We start from the raw sequence: 20,487 nt of genomic DNA, 5'->3' as shown, positions 1-20,487 counted from the left end.
CAAACTGGGGGTCATGACCCTTTGGAGGGTCGCAAGGTTATTACGTGGGGGTTGCAAGCTGTCAGCTTCCACCCTAAACCCTGCTTTGTCTCCAGCATTTATAATAGTGTTATAAATTAAAAACACATTTTTTATATTTAAGAAGGGGGGCTCGCACTCATAGGTTTGCTGTATGAAAGGGGTCACCAATACAAAAGTTTGAGAACCACTGTTCTAAGAGCAGCTATTTGTTTTAAACCAAAACTTGCCTTCCTTATTGTGAACAGACCTGAGATTTTTGTCTTTATAACTGTAATGTAATTACATGCTGAATAATGAAACAGAAACTATAGTAAACATGGTATGGATGCTAGACCATGCATGCTCCACCCTGGATCGGCAAATCCTCACCCAGGGCAGGAAAGAGTCCACCAGAATGTGCTACCGCACTAATTGGCAGCACTTCTTAGAACAGGCCCACCACCACAACTCTGTGGACACAGTGAGCATCTCACTTGTCCTGGACTATCTCCTCGCTCTCAATACATCGGGCTTAGCTCTCAAGTCTATTTGGGTACACTTGGCAGCACTTAGTGCCTTCCTCCCTCCAGTGAGGGCACCTGTCTTTACGCACGCTATGACTGCACTTCGTGAAAGGCCTGTTCAACACTTTTCCACCAGTTGTGAAGCCAACATCTCCATGGGACCTTAACCTCATTGTCTCTGCCCTCACGAGACCATCCTTCGAACTCATGACAACATGCTCCATAGAATAACAGAACTGGAAGGGATCTCAAGAGGTCATCTAGTCCAGTCCCATGCAGGACTAAGTATTATCTAGACCCACCTCCCTCTGGAAGGGACATTCCTGGTTGCCATCACCTTGGCCAGATGAGTCAGTGAGCTCGCTGCCATGATGACAGACCCTCCCTTCATGGTATTTCACAAGGAGAAGGTCTCCTTAAGACTACACCCCAAATTCATTCCTAAGGTGGTGTCCGAGTTCCAACTCAATCAATCCATCCACTTACTGTGTTCCATCTGAAGCCACATGCCTCCCCTACTGACAGAGCCCTGTACTCTCTCAACATTCACTGTGCCCTGGTGTTCTACTTGTACAGGACAGGACAGGTCGCCGAGACTCTTCGTCACCATTGCAGAGAGATTAAAGGGACTAGCCATCTGTTACCAAAGATCTCTAAATGGGTCTCAGGGTGCATGCTGGCATAAACGCTCCAACCTACTTCCTTCCGGGGGTATGACCGCACTTTTTACAGAAGTGCAAGCTGCCTCCTCAGCCTCTCTAGCTGATGTCCCATGGCAGGACATCTGCAAGGCTGTGATGTGGCATTCTATCCACGCGTTTATGGTGCACTACACCATAACACACATCAGCAGTGGACACGGATGTGGGCCATGCTGTATTAGATGGCTATATCATTAGCATCCTCCCACCCACCTCTTCACTGGTTATGACTCGTAAGTCACCCACCTGTGGGGAATACACATAGGGACCATCACTTGAAGAAGAGGAGGATAGTCACCTGTAACTTGAGGTTCTTGGAGATGTATGGTCTTTCTCAGTGTTCTACTACCCACCCTCCTTCCCTGCTGCTTCAGACTCTATTCTGCAGTGGTAAGAGGGGAAACTGGAGTGGTGTCAACCCAGACTGCCCCTTATACCCTCGGCCAAGAGCACGAGGAGATGCACTACACATGTGCAGGTCAAGAGATACTGACTGGAAACACCTCTGGACTCAGGCACAAGGTGCGCGTGCGCACCCACATGTGGAATACAGAGAGGGACCACGCATCTCGAAGAACCTCCAATTACAGGTGAGTAACCTCCTCCTCTTCCACCAAGAACATTACATGTAAATAAATTCTAGCCCTGTAGATAGACCAGTCACAATGTTTTGTGTACAAAACCAAACACACAACTTGAATTACGGGAGTTCAGTGGTTTAGAAATCTGAACTCTTCCATCTTCTCTCTAACTCTTTAATGTGGCTCCATTTTTCTTTTTTTCTGTAAATCATGATGGTAGTTGTGGGTTGTGTGGGGTTGTTTTTTTTTCATTTTTTTTTATTTTATTTTTACTCAGGACTTTATACAGCATTGGGGGGATTTTTTTTTTCAGGAAGTTACCCTGTTTTTAAATAAGTAAACATAGTTTTTCAATTAGGTGTTAAACTGGGGTGCATGTGTGCACCTATGCAGTTTTATTGTGTCTGTAAAATGATTGCTCTTGCATTAAAATTAGGTAGCTATTTGTATCAAGCACATTCCTTTTCTCTCTAAGTATGTTGGCTAAATATCAAAATGCTTCTTTGGTGAAATTGCTTCACACGGGGATAGATCTTAGGATATCTGACAAAATAGCAGAAAGTAAAGCGTCAGACAATATTTGTGAGGCTTTTAAAAGTAATTGACTATGTTTCTGCTTTTTTGTTAATTTGCAGCCTTTAAGCTTTTTAAAGGTGCTATTACTGTTGGGTAATTCCCATGCTAGTCACAGTCCAAGCCTACACAGCCTTTAATAGTGTATGTTGTTATGTGTATTATAACTTCTGCGATTGCCTATCATAAGTCTAGGCTAGAATCTGATTCTAGATTGGACTACCTTACCTCTTTAATATTGATCGGTCTAGTTCTAGTCACTTTCAAAATGTGAGAAAGTTTGCATTTTGCATAGACTCGCTTCTCTTCACATACAAACTAGGAACCATTATGGGTTTCTCATGTCTTGATGGGCTTCATAATTGAATTACCTTAAACATAAGTTGGGTTTAAGGAAAGGTGGAGTAGCAGCAACACTTCCTTGTGACTTTAGTTTCCTGTGCATACAAATGGGGAAATTGCTGTTTGGAATGAAGAGAGAATAACTTTTTGAACTTTGTTATAAAATCAACACATTCTTCCATGTGCCAGTTTAAGAACAAAGCAACTAATCTTTTGTTTCCTGGTGGCCTTTCTCCAGCCCAGCAGAATAAATTGCTTTTGGACTCTAGCCATTGAATCAGGTTGTGAGTAAGCTACTCTTTTCATCCTCTGTAATTTTAGCAGCAGTCTTTTGGCCTTCCTTCATTAAAGAGAAAAATGCAGTACTTGGGGAAAAAGTCGGCAATGTTTAGGTGCCATGAAATATTAAACTGAATTTTCTTCTACTCATCTCGGGCTATCTAGGTGAAGGTAATGATCCTATGGACGTCTTGTCAATTTTCCAGTATTGATGATTGCACAAATATCAATCTTCTTAATAAAACAGGTTCTGATGTCTAAGACTATTCATGAGAGAGTGAGTGAAGAATTTATATTGCTTTCTTACACAGTCAGCACACTGCTAACATTGAGCTAATGGTGGTGTAAAGTGCTTTACCTAACATAAAAACAAAAAGAAAAGGAGTACTTGTGGCACCTTAGAGACTAACCAATTTATTTGAGCATAAGCTTTCGTGAGCTACAGCTCACTTCATCGGATGCATTCAGTGGAGGGAGCTGTAGCTCATGAAAGCTTATGCTCAAATAAATTGGTTAGTCTTTCTTTTTGCAAATACAGACTAACACGGCTGCTACTCTGAAACCATAAAAACAAATGTAACTCCTAGACACAGTCTCAACTGCAAAGGCTTCTCTTTTGTTTCTGCTGCATCAAGCATGGGTGCTTGTTTTGAAGAGAGTGGCCATTGCGGGGTCCAAAGATTTTAAATATTTCTGTAGCAGTTCAGTAGATCAGTTATTTTACAGGGCCTATTGAGACAATTAACATTGCTGTAAAAGTACTTTGTGAAGACTGTTTTCTGAAAGACAGTTATTCTAATGAAAAATAGCTGCAAAAGAGAAAAAAATTCAGAAAGGAAGGGAGCTTGAAGTTCAGATTAGTTCTTAACTTTACTGCCTTAAAAAGACATCTCAGAAGGTATGTAAGTTGGCTGTAAACTTATACCAGACTGAAGCTAGACATGCCTGTCTGCTGTGGTCAGATTAAAAATAATGAAGGAAAAGTTTTGTGTTTTGGGGGGACAGAGACATGTATACTTTTTTAAGGAGGTCATCATTGTAAAAATTGTTTAATGCTTTAGGAGTGATTATTTTATAATGTAAACTGCTTGTCCTTTATTAAAAAAAAAAAAGCAAAATAAAGCTGAGACTTTATTTTTAAAAATAGATAGCTGGCTGCACTTGTTCAAAAAGAATCGGGGCTTTTTTCTTTTAGTTATGACTGTGACAGGTGTGGGCCCTTTGGGGTGTCACCTGATGTGCTGGGGTGTGACGAAGTCATCCTATTCTGTCAGCCTGGATCCCCTTTACCTGGCCTTGCTGGGTTAGGCTCACAAGCACGGCCACACCCAGCTGCAGAGAGAGACAGAGATCCACTCTAGAAAGATTGAGCCTTAGGGGCTCACCCCAGTACTCTGGTGCCCACTCCCTTTAAGGGGTACAAACCCAAAGGTTTTATGAAATCCGACCCCCCCGCCCCAATGTGGAGGGAGATATGCACAACTTCTTGCCCCCTTCTCCTCCCGTTAGAAATTACATAAACTGGGTTATATTATAAACAAGCAATAAGTTTATTAACTACAAAAGGTGAATTTTAAATGAATATAAGAGGTAACAGACAGAACAAAGCAGATTACTGAACAAATAAAGCTAAATACACAAGCTAAGATCAATATACTTAAGGAACAGGTTACAAAATGTAATTTCTTACCCTAAATGTTATTTTAGGCAGGTTGCAAAGTTTCTGTGGTTCAGAGTTCCAGTTATATCTCTTTTCAGACTGGATCCTTGTCTTAGTCTGGACTCCCTACCTCCCCCCCCACTGCCTTCCCTGCAGGTGGCTTTAGCAGTCTTTTCTCTTGGGCACCCTGGCCATGGAGAGGAGTCCCGTTTGCCTTCCTCCCCATCCTTAAATAGGATTTACATAAGGCGGGAATCCTTTGTTTCTCAAACTTGACTCCCCTTCCCTTCCAGTGGAAAGTTACAAGAAGTTTCAGGTAATGTTTAGTATCAGGTAACAAGACCACCTGACTCTGTAGTGTCACAGCGTCCGTGAGTCAGTGGCAGTATGGAGCACCCGCAGGAAGGCCAAGCCTTTTCACGGTCCATTGTCCTCACTGATGGGTCATCAGCTCTGTCGGGCTTTTCCGTTGTTGTACCTGAAGTGTTAGCAGTGGGTGTCACTCCAAAGTAGCATAGCTGAAATACAGATACATAGTCAATATTCTTAATTTGAGATACAGAAATGATACAGGCATACAAATTGGATAATCACATTCAGTGAATTATAATCTTTCCAATGATATCTTACAAGATCTATCTTGCATAAAGTATATGTTATGTCATATTCATATCATAAGCATATTTTCATAAAAAATATGGAGTGAAACGTCACAATGACTTCATAAAAATGTTCAGAACATGAATGTGGTCTACATAAGTTGCACACACATTGACCAAAAGAGATCCCATAATTTCTCAGAAGCATTCAGAGAGCTAACACTTCCCCCCTGAGGAATTTACGTAGCGGACTGTAATTGCTTCAGAGGACTCTGTCTTTTAAATGCTACTGTTTTATATTAAAGCTATGGCCTGCTTGCACTGGGGAAACTACCTACTGAGTCTAATACCATTTCATGGGAGTTGTAGTGTTAGACAAGGCTCCGGAGACCAGAAACATTTTCACTGTGTGATTTTAAATTTGCTTTAAAACAAGTCTAATCAAAACAGTAACTTTAAAAAAAACATTTTGTCTGGCAGAACCTGGTCTACCTTCTAACTCTCCCCAGTTCTAATACCAAATCTGGTGTTAGAACCAAGGTATTGGGAATTCTTTTTTAACTTGGTCCTTGTAGACATAGTCTGTATCTAGGTAGAATAAAGAATTAATGAGTTAATCTTTCAACTACTCCAACCCAGGTTCAGATTCTGGGTTTGATTACAGGTGAAATGGAATTTGGTCTCATCCTAATTCTCTGTTGGTGCAAATTGTAAAACTCCAGCTCAGCCATTGGCTCCTTACCCCCTAGGGAGTTCTAGACTATGAGTGTTGGAATGGATTTTTAGTTTTCCTTCTGAATCCGCTGTGCTTATGGGTATTAACCGAGCCCCTGACATTATTTTAGCTGTTAATAACTGAATAGTTCAGTTTTGTCAGTGCTTAACCGTCTTTCAAGATCCACTGATTAGCTTTACACTGTATCTCAGGGTATGTCTACACTGCACAGTTGTCGCCAAAACCTTGTGTCTTTTGTGGGTACTTAAAAAAGCCCCCCCGCAAAAGACACAAGTTTTGCCGACACAAGCAGCAGTGTGAACGTTCTGCCGACAAAGCTTATGCCTTATACGGGGCTGGAAGTATTTTGTCAGCAAAGGTGCTGACGAAATACCGCAAAAGAGCATTCACACATGCTGACTTTTAGCGACAAGGCTTCACTACGTAGTGTAGACAAGCCCCCATATAAGCTTGTTTGTTAAGTACTGTTACACCATATAACCTTATCAGTTAAAATCCAGACCTATTGAGTAGGGTCAGGAGAGGGTGCTAATCCATTTCACTACATTAAGCCACTTGTATTTGGATAGCCAAATGTCTAACTTACACTTTTCCTGTGCAGGGTATTTGACAGTGGCTGATTATTTTCTATTCTTGCAGGTTTATAAATCTAGTTTGATTAAAATCTGTGCAAGACCTAAACAGTTGTGAAATGTTAATTCAAAAACCATACAATGTATTACTTTAAAAATGTGTCAGAATGGCTTGTAACCTGCTATGCCTTTTGATAGAAAATCTAGGGCCACGGCTTCAAATGCTATTCTTCATACAGTTTAGTTTTGGACTCTAAACAAATAGCTGCTGTTTAACAATTGGCACGCAACCCAGTTTTAAAGTACAGCCATATAGGGTATGACAGAATTTGTGCTAAGGGGTTTTCAGAGTGAGGTCATGATAAACTTAAATGAAACTTGAGCTGCTGCTGTACTGTCACCAGCAAATACAATTAATCTTTCTAACAAATACACTCATACAGTGAAATGAATACTGTATTTATATTGCCTCTGGTTTGTGGAGAGGAATATTTAAAGGAGTAAACTGTAAGGATTTTTTGGCTTGTTCTGTGCTTCTTAAAATATACAACTAATTTAAACATTTTAGGAATTCGTTCTGCTAGCAGGTTGTCACAGTTCAGGTTATGTCTTAGTTTTCCCTATGACAGGGCTTTGACAATACGCCGGTAAACACACAAACTGGTGGTTTTTCTCTTTTTAAATAATGTAAAGTAACTAATACTCTCTAGAATGTCTGTACATTTTTTAAAGCATTTCTGAAAGAATTAAAAAAAAGTTACACCTCTGCTTAGCAATATAATCCCACAAAGTCCTGAATTTGAGTATTTAATGATGTGAGTCTCTTACCTTTTTTCATAGTGGCCAAACAGCACAGACACCTGAAGTGTTACAGTGTTAACAGGCTGTGGCGTAGAATGCTTTTGAAATCATATTGTCTTCTAAAACTACTATTCAGCATAAGAGGAGGCATCTCTGCCCAGCAAAATGACGGGTTTACATAAACTGCTTTCTATTCCTAGGGCAATGGAATAGGAGGCAGAGACCACAAGCAGCACTGACTGCAAAAAGAAAACTCAATTGGTAGAGTCAGTTACCTCCACCCCATCATCTTTCTCCTTCCCAGCTCCAGAAAGCGCCCTCTGTGGATCATAGATAGATCATGGGCTTGGGCATGAGTAGATCTTGGAGCTGCTTTGCTCACAGTTCCTCGGCTAACACCTCTAGTCTATTCTGTCTCCTCCCTGTCTCTGGTTTGGAGGTAGTATCTGTCAATTAACAGATAGATACAGCCGGACTCTCCACTTGGTGATCCACAGATGGGTTGCCAAGTGAAGTCTGAGGGCATTTTCTGAGGACAGGGTGGCATTTCTTGGGTAGGGGAAAGGTGGTATTGAGTTCCTTTGTTTCCCAGGAACACCAGTGTATGGAGGAAACAACATGTTTACTTTAAAAGTAATTCAAGTTGGTGATTTTTAAATTTTATACATCTCTCTGGTGGTAGTAGAATGTGCATTCATTTTATTTAAGCTGGCCGTTCATTTTATTGAGGTCCGTGCATAAGAAATCAGGATATGTTTCTACCCCTCGTTCCTCTTCCCCTTCCCCAGAAAAAAACCCCCCCAACAAACATTGACTTTTCCATGTTCATCCTGGTACTAATGAAGTCCCTTTTCTAATGGAGACGTGCTGTAGTTAGTAGGTATTAAGTTTGTTTATTTTTCATTGTATTCTTCACAGGTATACATGTCTTGGTCTCTGGTGTGGAAGAGTGAATGGATTTTATACTCATAGGTTAAACTTTAACCCCTCTATCTTGAACCACATGTTCAAGGTCACCAGTTATAGCGTAATCCAAGATCATGGAGTCTTCATGATATGACAGGATCAAGTGTTGCTTTGTGTTTGGGGTGAGCGTGGGTCTGAGGACAGGAGGGGGTAGAGTGCTGGCATTGTTTAAAAGTTGGCTTTAGCTCCCAAGGCTATTTGGTTCTTTGAATTTCTTAAGAAAATACTTTATTCCCTTTTTGGCTCAAGTACAGTTTTCCTCCATTATGTCTCCCTTCTTCTATCAAGCCTTTGTGATGTGTTCTGTTTAGTGGAGCTTGCTTTTCCTATATTAGAGCTATCACTTAAGGTCACTGCTTCACTGGAAAAGTTGGTTTCCCTTGTGGATGCACGTAGAAAAGTAGAATTCTGTTTGGAATGTGATCTAGAACTCATTAGATCAAGTCCTGGATTGTTGGGTTTTTTTTCAAATTTAGTGTGAGGGTGTCTAGCTGTTTGGGTATAGCAACAAGATGCTCACCTAAGACCAAAGCTTGGAGTTCATGTGATACAGATGGGGAGGGGGTTGGGATCACAGTTTGTTCTGCAGCTCACTTGAACAGTTACTTGCATGTTAATACTATTCATGTGCACTTGTATCACGTTAGCATCTAGAGGCTGAATCCCCACTCTGGCACTTCGAGTGCAGAAGGTGGGGGCCTGCAAGGATTTTAAAAATTAATACTTGCCAGTCCAGGCTTGTATTACACTCCCAAGGTTACAGTTTTTCTCTGACCTTGGCTTGGTAAACGCTGCCACCACCCAAATGCCAAAGACCCCCTTGAACCCAGGAAGGAACACTTGGGAATTCCTCCCTGTGGGGTACCCTTGAGCCCTTTCACCCTCCTCTTTGGAAGAGCTAAGAAAGAAAACAAAGGAAATTAGCAGTTGCCACCAGCTAATTAAACAACATACGCACAAACCTCTTAAGACACCAAAAATCCAATTCTGTTCTTAAAAAAGGTACATTTTATTAAAAACAAGAAGGAAGAAAATACATCTGGAACTGAGGCTTTTTCTAGGTTTTTAAAGGAGCAATTCCAAAAATTAAGCACCCAAAATAGCTTTTTGGGGGGTTCAGCTTAAAGGTTACAAGCAAACAAAAGGATCTGGGGTTAGCACAGAGGAGATCCACAAGCCAAAATAAAGAAATAAACCTGATCGCGTCTGTCTAAACATTCCCTGTCCCAGTGATTCCTTCTAGGTATGAAAGATAATTTTTCATACCTGGTTCAAACCTTGCACAGCATTCCTGCTTATAGCATCGCTGCTTCGTGTCCCTGCAGCCCAGAGACAACAACGGAGAGACAAAGGGAAAGCTTTTTTCCCCATTTTAAAAAGTTTTAGCCTTCCCATTGGCTCTTTAGGTCAGGTGCTCTTTTGGTCAGGTTTTTCTTTACCTTGGGACTTTTTAACCCTTTGCAGGTAAAGCAAGCAGCCACCAAGAGGTACTTTACAGCTAATTGGCTGGCTGGGTGTCCATGAAAGAGAGCTCTCCCCCACTTCATTTATCACAGGCCTCATCTGAGATTGGGGTCCTATTATGCTGTGGACTGTATGTGCATGTAGTACGTGTCAGTCCCGGCCCTAAAGACCTTACAATCTAAGTAGGCAGGACAGAGGATGGGAAAAAGGAAGTGTTATTTTCCCCGTTTTGTAAATAGGGAACTGAAGCATGGAGAGGTGGTGACTTGTGAAAGGTCATGCAGGAAGTCTGTAGGAGAGCTGGGAACTGAACCCAGTTCTCCGGTATCTTAATCACAGCCCAGCTGTTCTCCCTGATGGAAACAAATGCGCGCTCGTCCCCCATCTCCTGCCTGCTACTATTGCTTAGAAACTTGTGTTTGAGACTCAAAGGAGCTCTTATACTTAGTTTGAAGGTTTGTTGCCAAATTTAATGGAAGTTCTGGGCACCAGAGATGTGTGCTTATTTCATAGACTACTGAAAATATTTCTTAAATTTCATAGCAAATTAACAGCTTGGCCCTGGGCTGAGAGGCTGGTGGTGTGTATCTGAAGAAATTATACGTAGGCTCCCTAGAATTGCACTGAATATTGTTTTTATCACCATTCATAATTGCCCTCAAGACGAGAAAACAACAAATGTGAGGCACAGGAATGGAAACAGGCCCAGAACACTGAGCAGCAAAACACATTTTCTCAGTTGACTTGGGAGCAGCAGATGATGATGACATGGCTTGCAGCTGTTAATGAGAACTTCATTCCCGTGTTCTGGCATGCAGTTGGTGACAGTATGATGCCACACCTCATATAGTTCTCGTGTTTTGGTCAAAATACAATTATACAAAAATACTGTAAAACTAACCTGCTCAACATAATGGCCCTGTCTAGCATTGGGTGAAGAAGAGCATATGGCCTCTGCCAGGATGGCTTGACGTGGTTGTGTTTCACTTCTGCGCTCATGACACATACTGTGAGTGGGACAGACCATTGGACGCAATCACTGGGACTAACTACTGAAGCAACTATTTGCAAAATCTGTATTAACTGATGAAAATATGAAATTTATATAGATCTGTTCCCGTGATGTATGCTGTGTTAGATGCACAGTATGCATATATCAGTTGTACCTGTGTAATACATGAAATGTATTGTGAGGTATGCATCTGATACTATTTGTACACTTGTAATGCACCTGCTCCAACTTACAGAACAGGTGCTCAGGTCACAGACAAAGCAACAGTTGGGAGTAGTACTCTTATCTATTTGGGGATTAACCGAATCGGTTTACGCAAACCGGTCTGTCCTCTCACTGGCCAGCGAGAACTGTTGCAGGAACAAATGGAGTGAGACTTGCTTAGCTGCAACACGTAATCGGCAATAGTTTTTTCCCTCCAGGTAGTGTAGCTAAAGCAATAGAGGATGAATGAGTTCCTTGCCAACACTCCCAGTCTCAGAAAGAATGTTTTTACATAGTATCAGCCACATAGTCATTGCAGAGAAGAGTTTACTGGCCTCTTGATCATGTCCCCCATAATCCATGTGAACACATGGTACTTAGTTGCTTCCATTGTTAATTTTCTGTACATGCTATGTTGGATGCATACAAGGTTTCCAAACTGTAATGGATATTTATTTCCTTATATGTCAGTGGAGTTGTACTGATGTAACTGAAAACGGACTTACACTGAATCAAAGTATAATAGGCAGAGGACCCTTTCTGTAAGGTAAAGCAGGATTCTCAGCCAGTGGGTTGTGACCCAAAATTGCATCGAAAGGTTATGGGGCTGGCTGGACTCAGCTCCTTGGTCTGGGCTTCATGACCTGGTGCATGGGGTCACAGCACTGCTCCAGGTTTGGCCTCGCTGCTGCTCTGTCATGATGATTGGGGGGGGGGCGCGTCTGGGCCAAATTTCAGTGACCAGTATTGCGACCCCAGAGGTTGCAGTGCCCAGATCAGGGAGCCAAGCCCAGCTAGCTCATGGGACAGGAGTCAGGAGGGGGTGTCATGTTCTCCAGTAAGTACTGGTCCCTGATGTATCTCCCGCTTTGCAGCTGAGCAGCGCCTGTGGGGGAGCATCGGCTCTGGGGCAATCTCAGGAAGTCTCTGGATTGCGACAGGCCATCAGGGTTTACAGATGGGTCAGCTGAGAACCCCTGAGGTAAAGAATACAGAAGGCAAGGAGAGGATTGTGGGAAGCTGAAGAAAATGTTTAGCAGCTCTTACCAAATACTTCTTTTCCTTGATCTTAGCCTGGGCACACTGGCCAAAAGAAGATTACTTCTGCTACTGTTGCTTTGTCTAGCCAAACTTTGGATCAGAGACCATGATAAAGATTAATTATGTACTGCAGGTGATTTGGCTCTGTGGGTATTGTGAAGAAATGACATGGTATCTTACCAGCAGATTTTGGATGTTGGATGTTTGAATTAAATATAACTAAAGATCAAAATCCACGGGTGCGACAGATATCCAGGAGTAGACAGATGTGTTAACACTTAGCTGGAGATTCCTAATCAGAATGACTGACTCCTTGATCACAGTAGACTTGATTGCACTAGCATTCCTTACAACTTCCATGTGGTATTCCTTCATTTGTTGCCTCTCAGTTGCAGTTGTGCAGGATTTTCCCCCTCTCTTGTATAACCTTTGCTGATCAGACAATTTGTGGTGTTAGATTGCTTGTGAAGGAATTTTTTTGTTGGTTTGAAGTGCATCCCTCACTGCACAAACAGTTGCAGTGTTTGAGCTCTGGTTATGTAATTTGTTATCATTTGAATCTAATGCTTTTTGTGCTTCTAGTTCCCAGACCTGGGTTTCCTGGGATAATGGACTTGAAGTGGAGACATAACTTTTTTTTGGCTGAAAATAAAATATTTTCCACAGTTTCATCACTTTCCTTGCTGTTAACGGACCTGAAACTAACATAGGATGCAGAACACTGATTGAAGTAAATTGGCAGTCTTTCCATTGAATTTAAGGGGAGTTGGATCATGGTCATAGAGACCTCAAAGTTCAGATCCTTATTGCTTTGCTGTTTTTTCCCCCACATCCCTTTTTTTATATATAATTTGCAGTTTGGGGTTAATCTGCTTACTGTTTAAATGCTCCATTAACAGTTCAGATGCACATGGTGGCAAACTCAATGATTACTTTATATTTCTCACTGTCATGTAATGATGCATCTTATGCCTTTCCATAAGAAAGGCCCTGCGTACTCTCCAGCAAGCTGGACTAAAATCTGCGCAAGGCTCCCTGGTTTTCTGTGGTACTTTGGTGAAAGAAACTGGAATTTCTGAGGCATGTTCAAAATAGAGGGTCTTACTGAATTAAATATAAGAGTGAGTAATTTCATCACTACAATATTCATTGCTATTTTCATATGAAAGTCTTGTTCTTCCCTAAATAAAACACACAATCTAAAATGGCTTAATGGGCTTTCCTATTCATTGTCTCATTGATTACCATACCAAATTTGCTCAGATTGCAGGTAGACAATTTTTTTTCAGCTGTCAGCCCTGCAGACTTACCCTTTGCTGTTAAAGGCAGGTTGGGTTCTTTTCATTATCTCCACTAATAGCAGTTCTGCAGGCCAAATTATGCCCTCCATGATCTGTATAGCCCTGTCATGGAAACAGGAAGCTGGTTTTGGAACCAGATAAATGGGTTGAGGCTTTTGACACTGGGAAAAGGCAGATTAATCTTTTCTTTCCCTTCTGTTCCCTGTTGTTTTCTCCTCTGGACAGTAGTTGTGGATGGTGATACAAGCTTCCCCACTACAGCAATCCTTGACACTGGTCAACTCCCTCCTTCCCCATCCAGGACTGCATGCAACAAAAATGGGCAAACACATTAGCTAGAACAGGGGTGGGCAAACTTTTTGGCCCGAGGGCCACATCTGGGTATGGAAATTGTATGGTGGGCTATGAATGCACACAAAATTGGGGGTTGGGGTGTGGGAGTGGGTGAGGGCTCCGGTTGGGGGTATGGGCTCTGGAATGGGGCCAGAAATGAGGAGCTGAGGGTGCAGGAGGAGACTCCGAGCTGCGGCAGGAGGTTGGGGTGGGAGGGGGGAGGGCTCCAGCTGTGGGTGTGGGCTCTGGGGTGGGACTGAGGGGTTGAGGGTGCTCCGGGCTGGGACTGAGGAGTTTGGAGGGCGGGAGAGGGATTGGGGTGGGGCAGCAGGTGTGGGGGGGTCAGAGGTGCAGGTTCTAGGGGGCGCTAACCTCAAGCAATTCCTAGAAGAAGAAGCATGTCCTCTCTCCAGCTCCTAAACGGAGGCGCAGCCAGGCGTTTCTGCGCGCTGCTCCATCCACAGGTGCCACCTCTGCAGCTCCCATTGGCTGTGGGGTTCCCGGCCAATGGGAGTTGCGGGGGTGGCACTTGGGGCAGGGGTAGCGTCCGGAGCCCCCTGGCTGCCCCTATGTGTAGAAGCTGGAGAGGGGACATGCCGCTGCATCCGGGAGCCATGCAGAGCGGGGCAAGCCCCAGACTCTGCTCCCCAGCTGGAGCGGGGCAAGCCCCAGACCCTGCTCCCCAGGGGGACCTCAAGGGCAGGATTAAAATGTCTGGAGGGCCGGATGCAGGCCCCAGGCCATAGTTTGCCCACTCCTGAGTAGAAGTATCTGCTAAACAATTAGCAGTAAAATAATTATACATTTTGATTTTCAAATGGCATTATTAGGGTTCAGAATTTCCACTATCGAGATGAATGGGGCGGTTCACACCTCTCAAAGCTAATGTTTCAGGCTGTCTGCCCCTCAGGAATATGGATCGGAATCAGTGCCCATTTGGAAGAACGTGTTCACAAAGTCTAGAAACTTTTAAAATTTAAGTTTAGATTCTTGAGCACAATTCTGTGGCAGGTGCTTGCTCCATAAATTCTGTGGCCAAATAATTACAGAATACACTGTTCCCTACTTATAACATATCTTTTGTAATGGGATTAAAATTGAGGGTGCAGTAGTTGCCTCAAAATATTTTTTTTAAATTTAAAACAAAAAACATAATGTTTGGAATGCTGGTGTTTTCAGATTCTTATTATTTGCTACACATGTGATATCTCTACAATCTTTTATATTTAATAATTTCTAAACATTAAAATTGCTCCAACAAATTTGTTCTTATTTTAAAGAAAAAATTACTTATTTTTTAGTTTTAGCACAAAGGGAACCCTTCGCAAAACTAGAGAAGCCCCTAAAGGAGTAAGGGAATAAAAAGCATTATATTAAAGTGCTAAGTGTTATTGTACTTACCGCTCTCTGGGAACAGGTTACAGGAGGGGAAAAAATGATGATCAATATTCTTAATTTCTCTAGTGAGAGGGGGGAGTCTTGATTCTGAAAACTTCCCAGGTGGTTTGGTCCTGCTTGTAGTGGAGTTGATCACTGTGCCACAATATTGTAACTTCAGGATAAAAATGCTGTAATTAAGGAACTAATGGCATTCTTATCATAAAAGCTGTAATGTTCATATCTAAGGTAGTTGGTATCCTTATTTTACAAAGGGGGAAACTAAGACAGAAAGTGTCTTATCCAAGACCCCAAAGGAAGTTAGTGTTTGAGCCAGGATCAGAGTTTGGGAGTTCCTTGTTTCCAATCCTTTGCTCAGACCACATCTCTTTTTTAGCTGCAGGGAGGATGGCGGAGGCATGTCTCTTTATTCATGTATATAGTAAAAAATCAAAGAATCTAAAACTCTCAGCTTTGTATAGGCTTTCTGGCAGGCAAAAATGTATAGCTCTGCATCACACAATGTTGTCACAGGGTTCAGTTCTGGCAAACTGAAATGCCTGCCAGCTGTGCTGGGAAGTCTCAAAGAGATTATGTTCTAGGAGTGGCTTTTGAGGTCAGGAAAATCCTTTTCTTAGGCCAAACTCCTCCAGGGTCCATTTGGATGGGTAGTCTAAAATACTGACCCTGGACCATTGTGCACATGGTGCATGAGTATTCCTGTGTTCAGAGGTACCCAGATGTTTCCAAGTCAATGTACTCCTCTCCTAAGAGAGGTCTAAAATCTTTAGCTGAATCAGTTTCATACTATATATGGTGTTTGTGCAAGTGATAGAAATCTGAGTGTATTTATAACACTGGTTTGCCGCAGTAATGTGGACTGGGAACAAATGCTTTTTTGGATAATAGCCAGTGCTTAAGATTGATTTTACAGGGGCATGTAAAATCAGTATATAGCTTGTAAAAGACAACAGTTGAAAAACTGATAGGGGCTTCTTAAAAAAACAAAAACAAAAAACCACTTGAATTTGGAGAAACAATATATGCCTAGAGGCATACTTGTGATGTGTCATATAAGCAGGATGATAGACTATTATAGGTTGATAAATGCTTTCACCTTTGGAATGCTGAGATGCCCATATTCCAATACTAATAAATTCTTGATTTTACTTATTTATCAGGTACTGGATTTCTTATATATTTTTCTGCTTTGTGCAGAGAGTTTCTTTTAATTACATATGCCTTAAATGTAATACTGTACAAATGTTGTGATTGGAAAATATTACATAGCATTGAAATGAAAAAATCTAAGCATGAAATGAGTTGAGCTGTTTTGCATACTGCTCATAAATATTTGAACAAAAATAGTTGGCAAAAAATGACACACGTGTTTTTGGGTGTGTCAGTTTAACTGTTTATGATCCGCACAGCAGCTTTTTTGACATACCTCATTGCTAGATCTTTGTATTACTACATGGATAACTTCTGTATATGGAGCCTGTATAAGGTAATGATTGGTTGCACTGTTTGCTCATAGCCTAGAATGTAAATGAACTGTTGTTGTTTATTCTGCATTTGTTTTGTTCTAGGATGTTCAGAAAGAGAGAGAGACCCACACGTATCTCAGTAAAGAAGAAATTAAAGAGAAGATTCAAAACTATAATTCATCTGTTACTGACAAATTAAAGATGACCTTGGTAAGAGTCACATAGAACTGCTGTAGTTTATAATTGAATAGCTGAGTGTAACTCATATAGTGCATTATTTGTCACTTTGTCTTTAGCATTTTTCGTGTGAAACTATGGCATAATGACTTTGTAGTGTACTACAGGAGACGGGCCGTTTCTTAGCCCTGAAATGTATGTAAGCCACTTTCACCCCTCAGATGTTTGGGGTTAAGGGATAACAAGGGTAGAAACCACAAACCTGTACATGTGGTGTGAAAAATTAACGGTTTAAAATACTCTCAACTGTAAATAAATAAATGGATTCCTTCCGTCAAAAACCCTCAATTATACCAGTACAACCAGCACAGGGAGAATATGGCTGTTTATTTTTATCAGACTGTCTATAAGTATGTCTCCTATAAAACTACATTACCATGGCACCCAAATATGTTAAATCAAGCAAAAATAACTCTTAATTATGACACTTTTTACATTAATTTCAGAAAGTTTGATTTCTGGGGATGGTTTTAAGAAGTAGGTTTTCAATGTGATAAGAATATAAATAAAATTTTTACATAATGAAGTTAAGATGCACACTGATTCTTAACTTCTAAATCTTCTATAGTAGTTCTAGGATTGTCTATTAATAAAATCGACATTTACCTGGCTAAAATGTTATAACTCAATCTATATATAAACTGTCAGATCCTTTTATGTTCCATTAGATGTGCTGTACATCCAAACTTAGAAGTTCTGTTACATTCTAAATTACTTTAGATATGCAAGCCTTATCTACTAAACTGATTTTTGTTATGTATTTTCATATGGTTTGGAATTAATACTTGTAAAATCATATTGCCGAAAGTCCTGTAACACAGTAATATTTGACTAATCATTTGTTTTCAGAACTAATTACAATAAGAAACTTTCCACGTTGGTTAGGTTAAAATAAGCATTTAGCCTGAGATATTCAAAGGACTTAGTCTGTTAGGCACCCAATTCCCACTGAATTGCAATAGAATTTGGGCACCTAACCCCCTTTGACAATCACAGCTTTAAGCATTGCACAGCTGTATGTGACCTTGTGTTATGTATGTGTGCAAAGTTATATTGTAGAGTGTGCTTTTAATATAAAGTGTATGCAAATGTATCTGACATATATAATATTACAAACAGAAACTCTGTTAAAACATTATTCAGGTTGCAAAGTCTAGCGCCCAGAAGCTAGGAAATGCCAGAATTTCAGCTCTCTTGTGCATATGCATTATGCAGTCTTGAATGAGCAGGTATTCAATATTTTCTTGTCTCATTTGTCAGTGTTTGGCCCCCAAGCCTTATTTACTGCACAGTATATTCAGAGCAGGGTTTGAACAGAATTATTAATTTCCTCACAGGCTTTTCTGTGGCACTTATCACTATAGTATTATGTTTCACTAATATTAATGAAGGTATTTTTCACAACTCCCCCATGAGGTGAGGGACTAGTATTACCCCATTTTATAGATGAGGAACTGAGGCACAGAGAGATCACAAGTACCTACTAATTTTGGGTGCCCCATTTGAGACAGCTTGAACTCGACTTTTCAGAATACTTAGTCAGTGTTATCTAGCACTTCACATATTCAAAGCCCAGCTTCCATGGCTTCCATTGCAACTGTGAGAGCTCAGCCCTTCTGCAAATCTGACCCCAGGGTCTCAAGTCAGACCCCTAGAAAATGAAGAACGCACAATTAGTGAAAAGTTTTTGGCTTACATGACATGGCTAGCATCCCATAGGAACTCTGCAGCAGAAGCAGGAACAGAATCCAATGCTCCAGTGCAGCATTCAACTACCTTAACCCTTGCTTCATTTACTACACACCTTCCAGCTTCTGCAACAAATGAGGTAGGAGACCTTTAGACAACAGCTTCCTTTACCACGCAACCCGGACTTATTCCCACAGCCAGTCCTTCAGGGGTCCTGTGGAAAAAACAGTATATGATCAGGTAATTAAAGTCTGTAACATAATGCATATGCACAAGGGGGCTGATTTAAGGATGTACAGCAACTTCTGGCATTTCCTAATTTTTGAGTGCTTGACTTTGCTACCTTAATACAGTAACTCCTCACTTAACGTCCTCCTGCTTAACGTTGTTTCAAAGTTACGTCGCTACTCAATTAGGGAACGTGCCTGTTTAAAGTTGTGCAATGCTCCCTTATAATGTTGTTTGGCTGCCTGCTCTGTCCACTGCTTGTAGGATTCTGTGGAAGAGCAGCGACTTTACAAGGGAGCATTGCACAAGTTCCTCTTCTCTGCCTCCTCCCGCTACCTCCCAGTGCTTCCACCACTGCCAAACAGCTGTTTGGCGGTGCTTAGGACTTTCCAGGGCGGGGGCAGGAGTGGGGATGCGGCGTGCTCCGGAGAGGAGGTGGCATGGGGGTGGGAAGAGGTGGGCCTGGAGTGGAGCAGGGATGGGAAGAGGCGGGGCTGGAGCATCCCCCGGCAAAGTCGGTGCCTGTTCTTCTCCAGGGAAGCTGCTGTTGCTGCTGCAAAGGTGCTTCCTAGCGTCCTTGCCTGCAGCGGGCTGTGCCTGTGTGAGGTAAGCCAGGGACACTTCCCAACCACAGTACAGTACTGTACAGTATATAAAGCCATTTGTCTGCCCCAAAAAAATTTCCTTGGAACCTAACTCCCCACACTTACATTAAATCTTATGCGGAAATTGGATTAGTTTAACATTGTTTCACTTAAAGTTGCATTTTTCAGGAACATAACTACAACATTAAGTGTGTGTGTTCCTAGGTTTTTTTAAAAAAGCAAACAGAAAAAACAAATTCCACCATGTTGACATGGGTCATTAGCATGGTTGGAACGTTTAGATACACACACCCACGCACCCACCCCTGCTACTTGAAATAATGGAGTAACTGCTAGCAGTAGTAGGATGTCATCCTCTGTGGACCAGCATGCGGAGCAGGGGGGAAGGGAGAACAGATGGATGTGCTTTCCCAGTGGGTTCGGCAAGTTATAAGCTACTGAAAACAGGGTCTTGTAATGGGAAATGTTGGGCAACCTTAATATTAGGTATTGCTACCAACTCTGCCTATTTTAAATTTTAAAAAGTATGTGAATATGTTTGGGGGGGAGTTCATGACTATACTAGTTTGATAATCTCAAAATTTATTCTCTCTAGTTTAGATTTTGTTTCTTGTGGAAGTATACCATAGAACAAGTCAAATAGGTGGAAGAGGGATAGGTAAAAAGAAGACAGTTTTATTCTCCTTTCATACAAAGTCTTTCAGTGGCATTTTTTCTCAAAACTGTTAAGTTTTTTCCTTTGTGCTTTTAAAAAAAAAAGTTTATATTTAAAATTTAATGAAACCATTGAACAAGTTTTTATTTTTAAAATTTTTGTAAATTTTCTAACATTTGTGTTATGAACTGTGAAGGTTAATTTGTGAAGTCACAGTTTGAATTACAAGATCTCACATGCTTCTTGACTAATATGAATAATAAATTTATAATATAAAATAACAAGCCAGTATCTTGCAAACTTATCTCAGTTTTTTCCCCAACTAACCACAGTGTGAGCTCAAAACATGGATTAATTGTTTTTATACGTAGTGGGATCTCCACTTTCTAACCTGCTAAAGCAGAGCTCTGGCAGCTTGTTGGGAATACCAGTTCTCTCTTGGCAGTGTTTCCCCATTTCCACCATTAGTTGGTAGCCTGGTGATGCAGCTGCTTAATTTTTCTACCAAAACTGAAAATTT

General features: G+C 41.3%; 1 protein-coding gene across 4 annotated transcripts in view; it reads left to right on the top strand.

Annotated features, from left to right (window-relative positions):
* RASSF3 (Ras association domain family member 3) overlaps positions 1-20,487 on the top strand; it is a 173,136-nt gene that overhangs the window by 144,983 nt on the left and 7,666 nt on the right. For all 4 annotated transcript variants that reach the window (XM_037887319.2, XM_043548420.1, XM_043548415.1 and 1 more), the window contains one exon: positions 16,656-16,763. In XM_037887319.2, coding sequence (XP_037743247.1) covers positions 16,656-16,763 — 108 coding nt within the window. The remainder of the gene's footprint in view (positions 1-16,655; positions 16,764-20,487) is intronic.

The sequence above is a fragment of the Chelonia mydas genome, chromosome 1 (genome assembly GCF_015237465.2).
Source record: "Chelonia mydas isolate rCheMyd1 chromosome 1, rCheMyd1.pri.v2, whole genome shotgun sequence".
Taxonomy (NCBI): domain Eukaryota; kingdom Metazoa; phylum Chordata; order Testudines; family Cheloniidae; genus Chelonia; species Chelonia mydas.
Note: the sequence above shows the minus strand (reverse complement) of the source record. Positions and strands in the feature narration are given on the sequence as shown.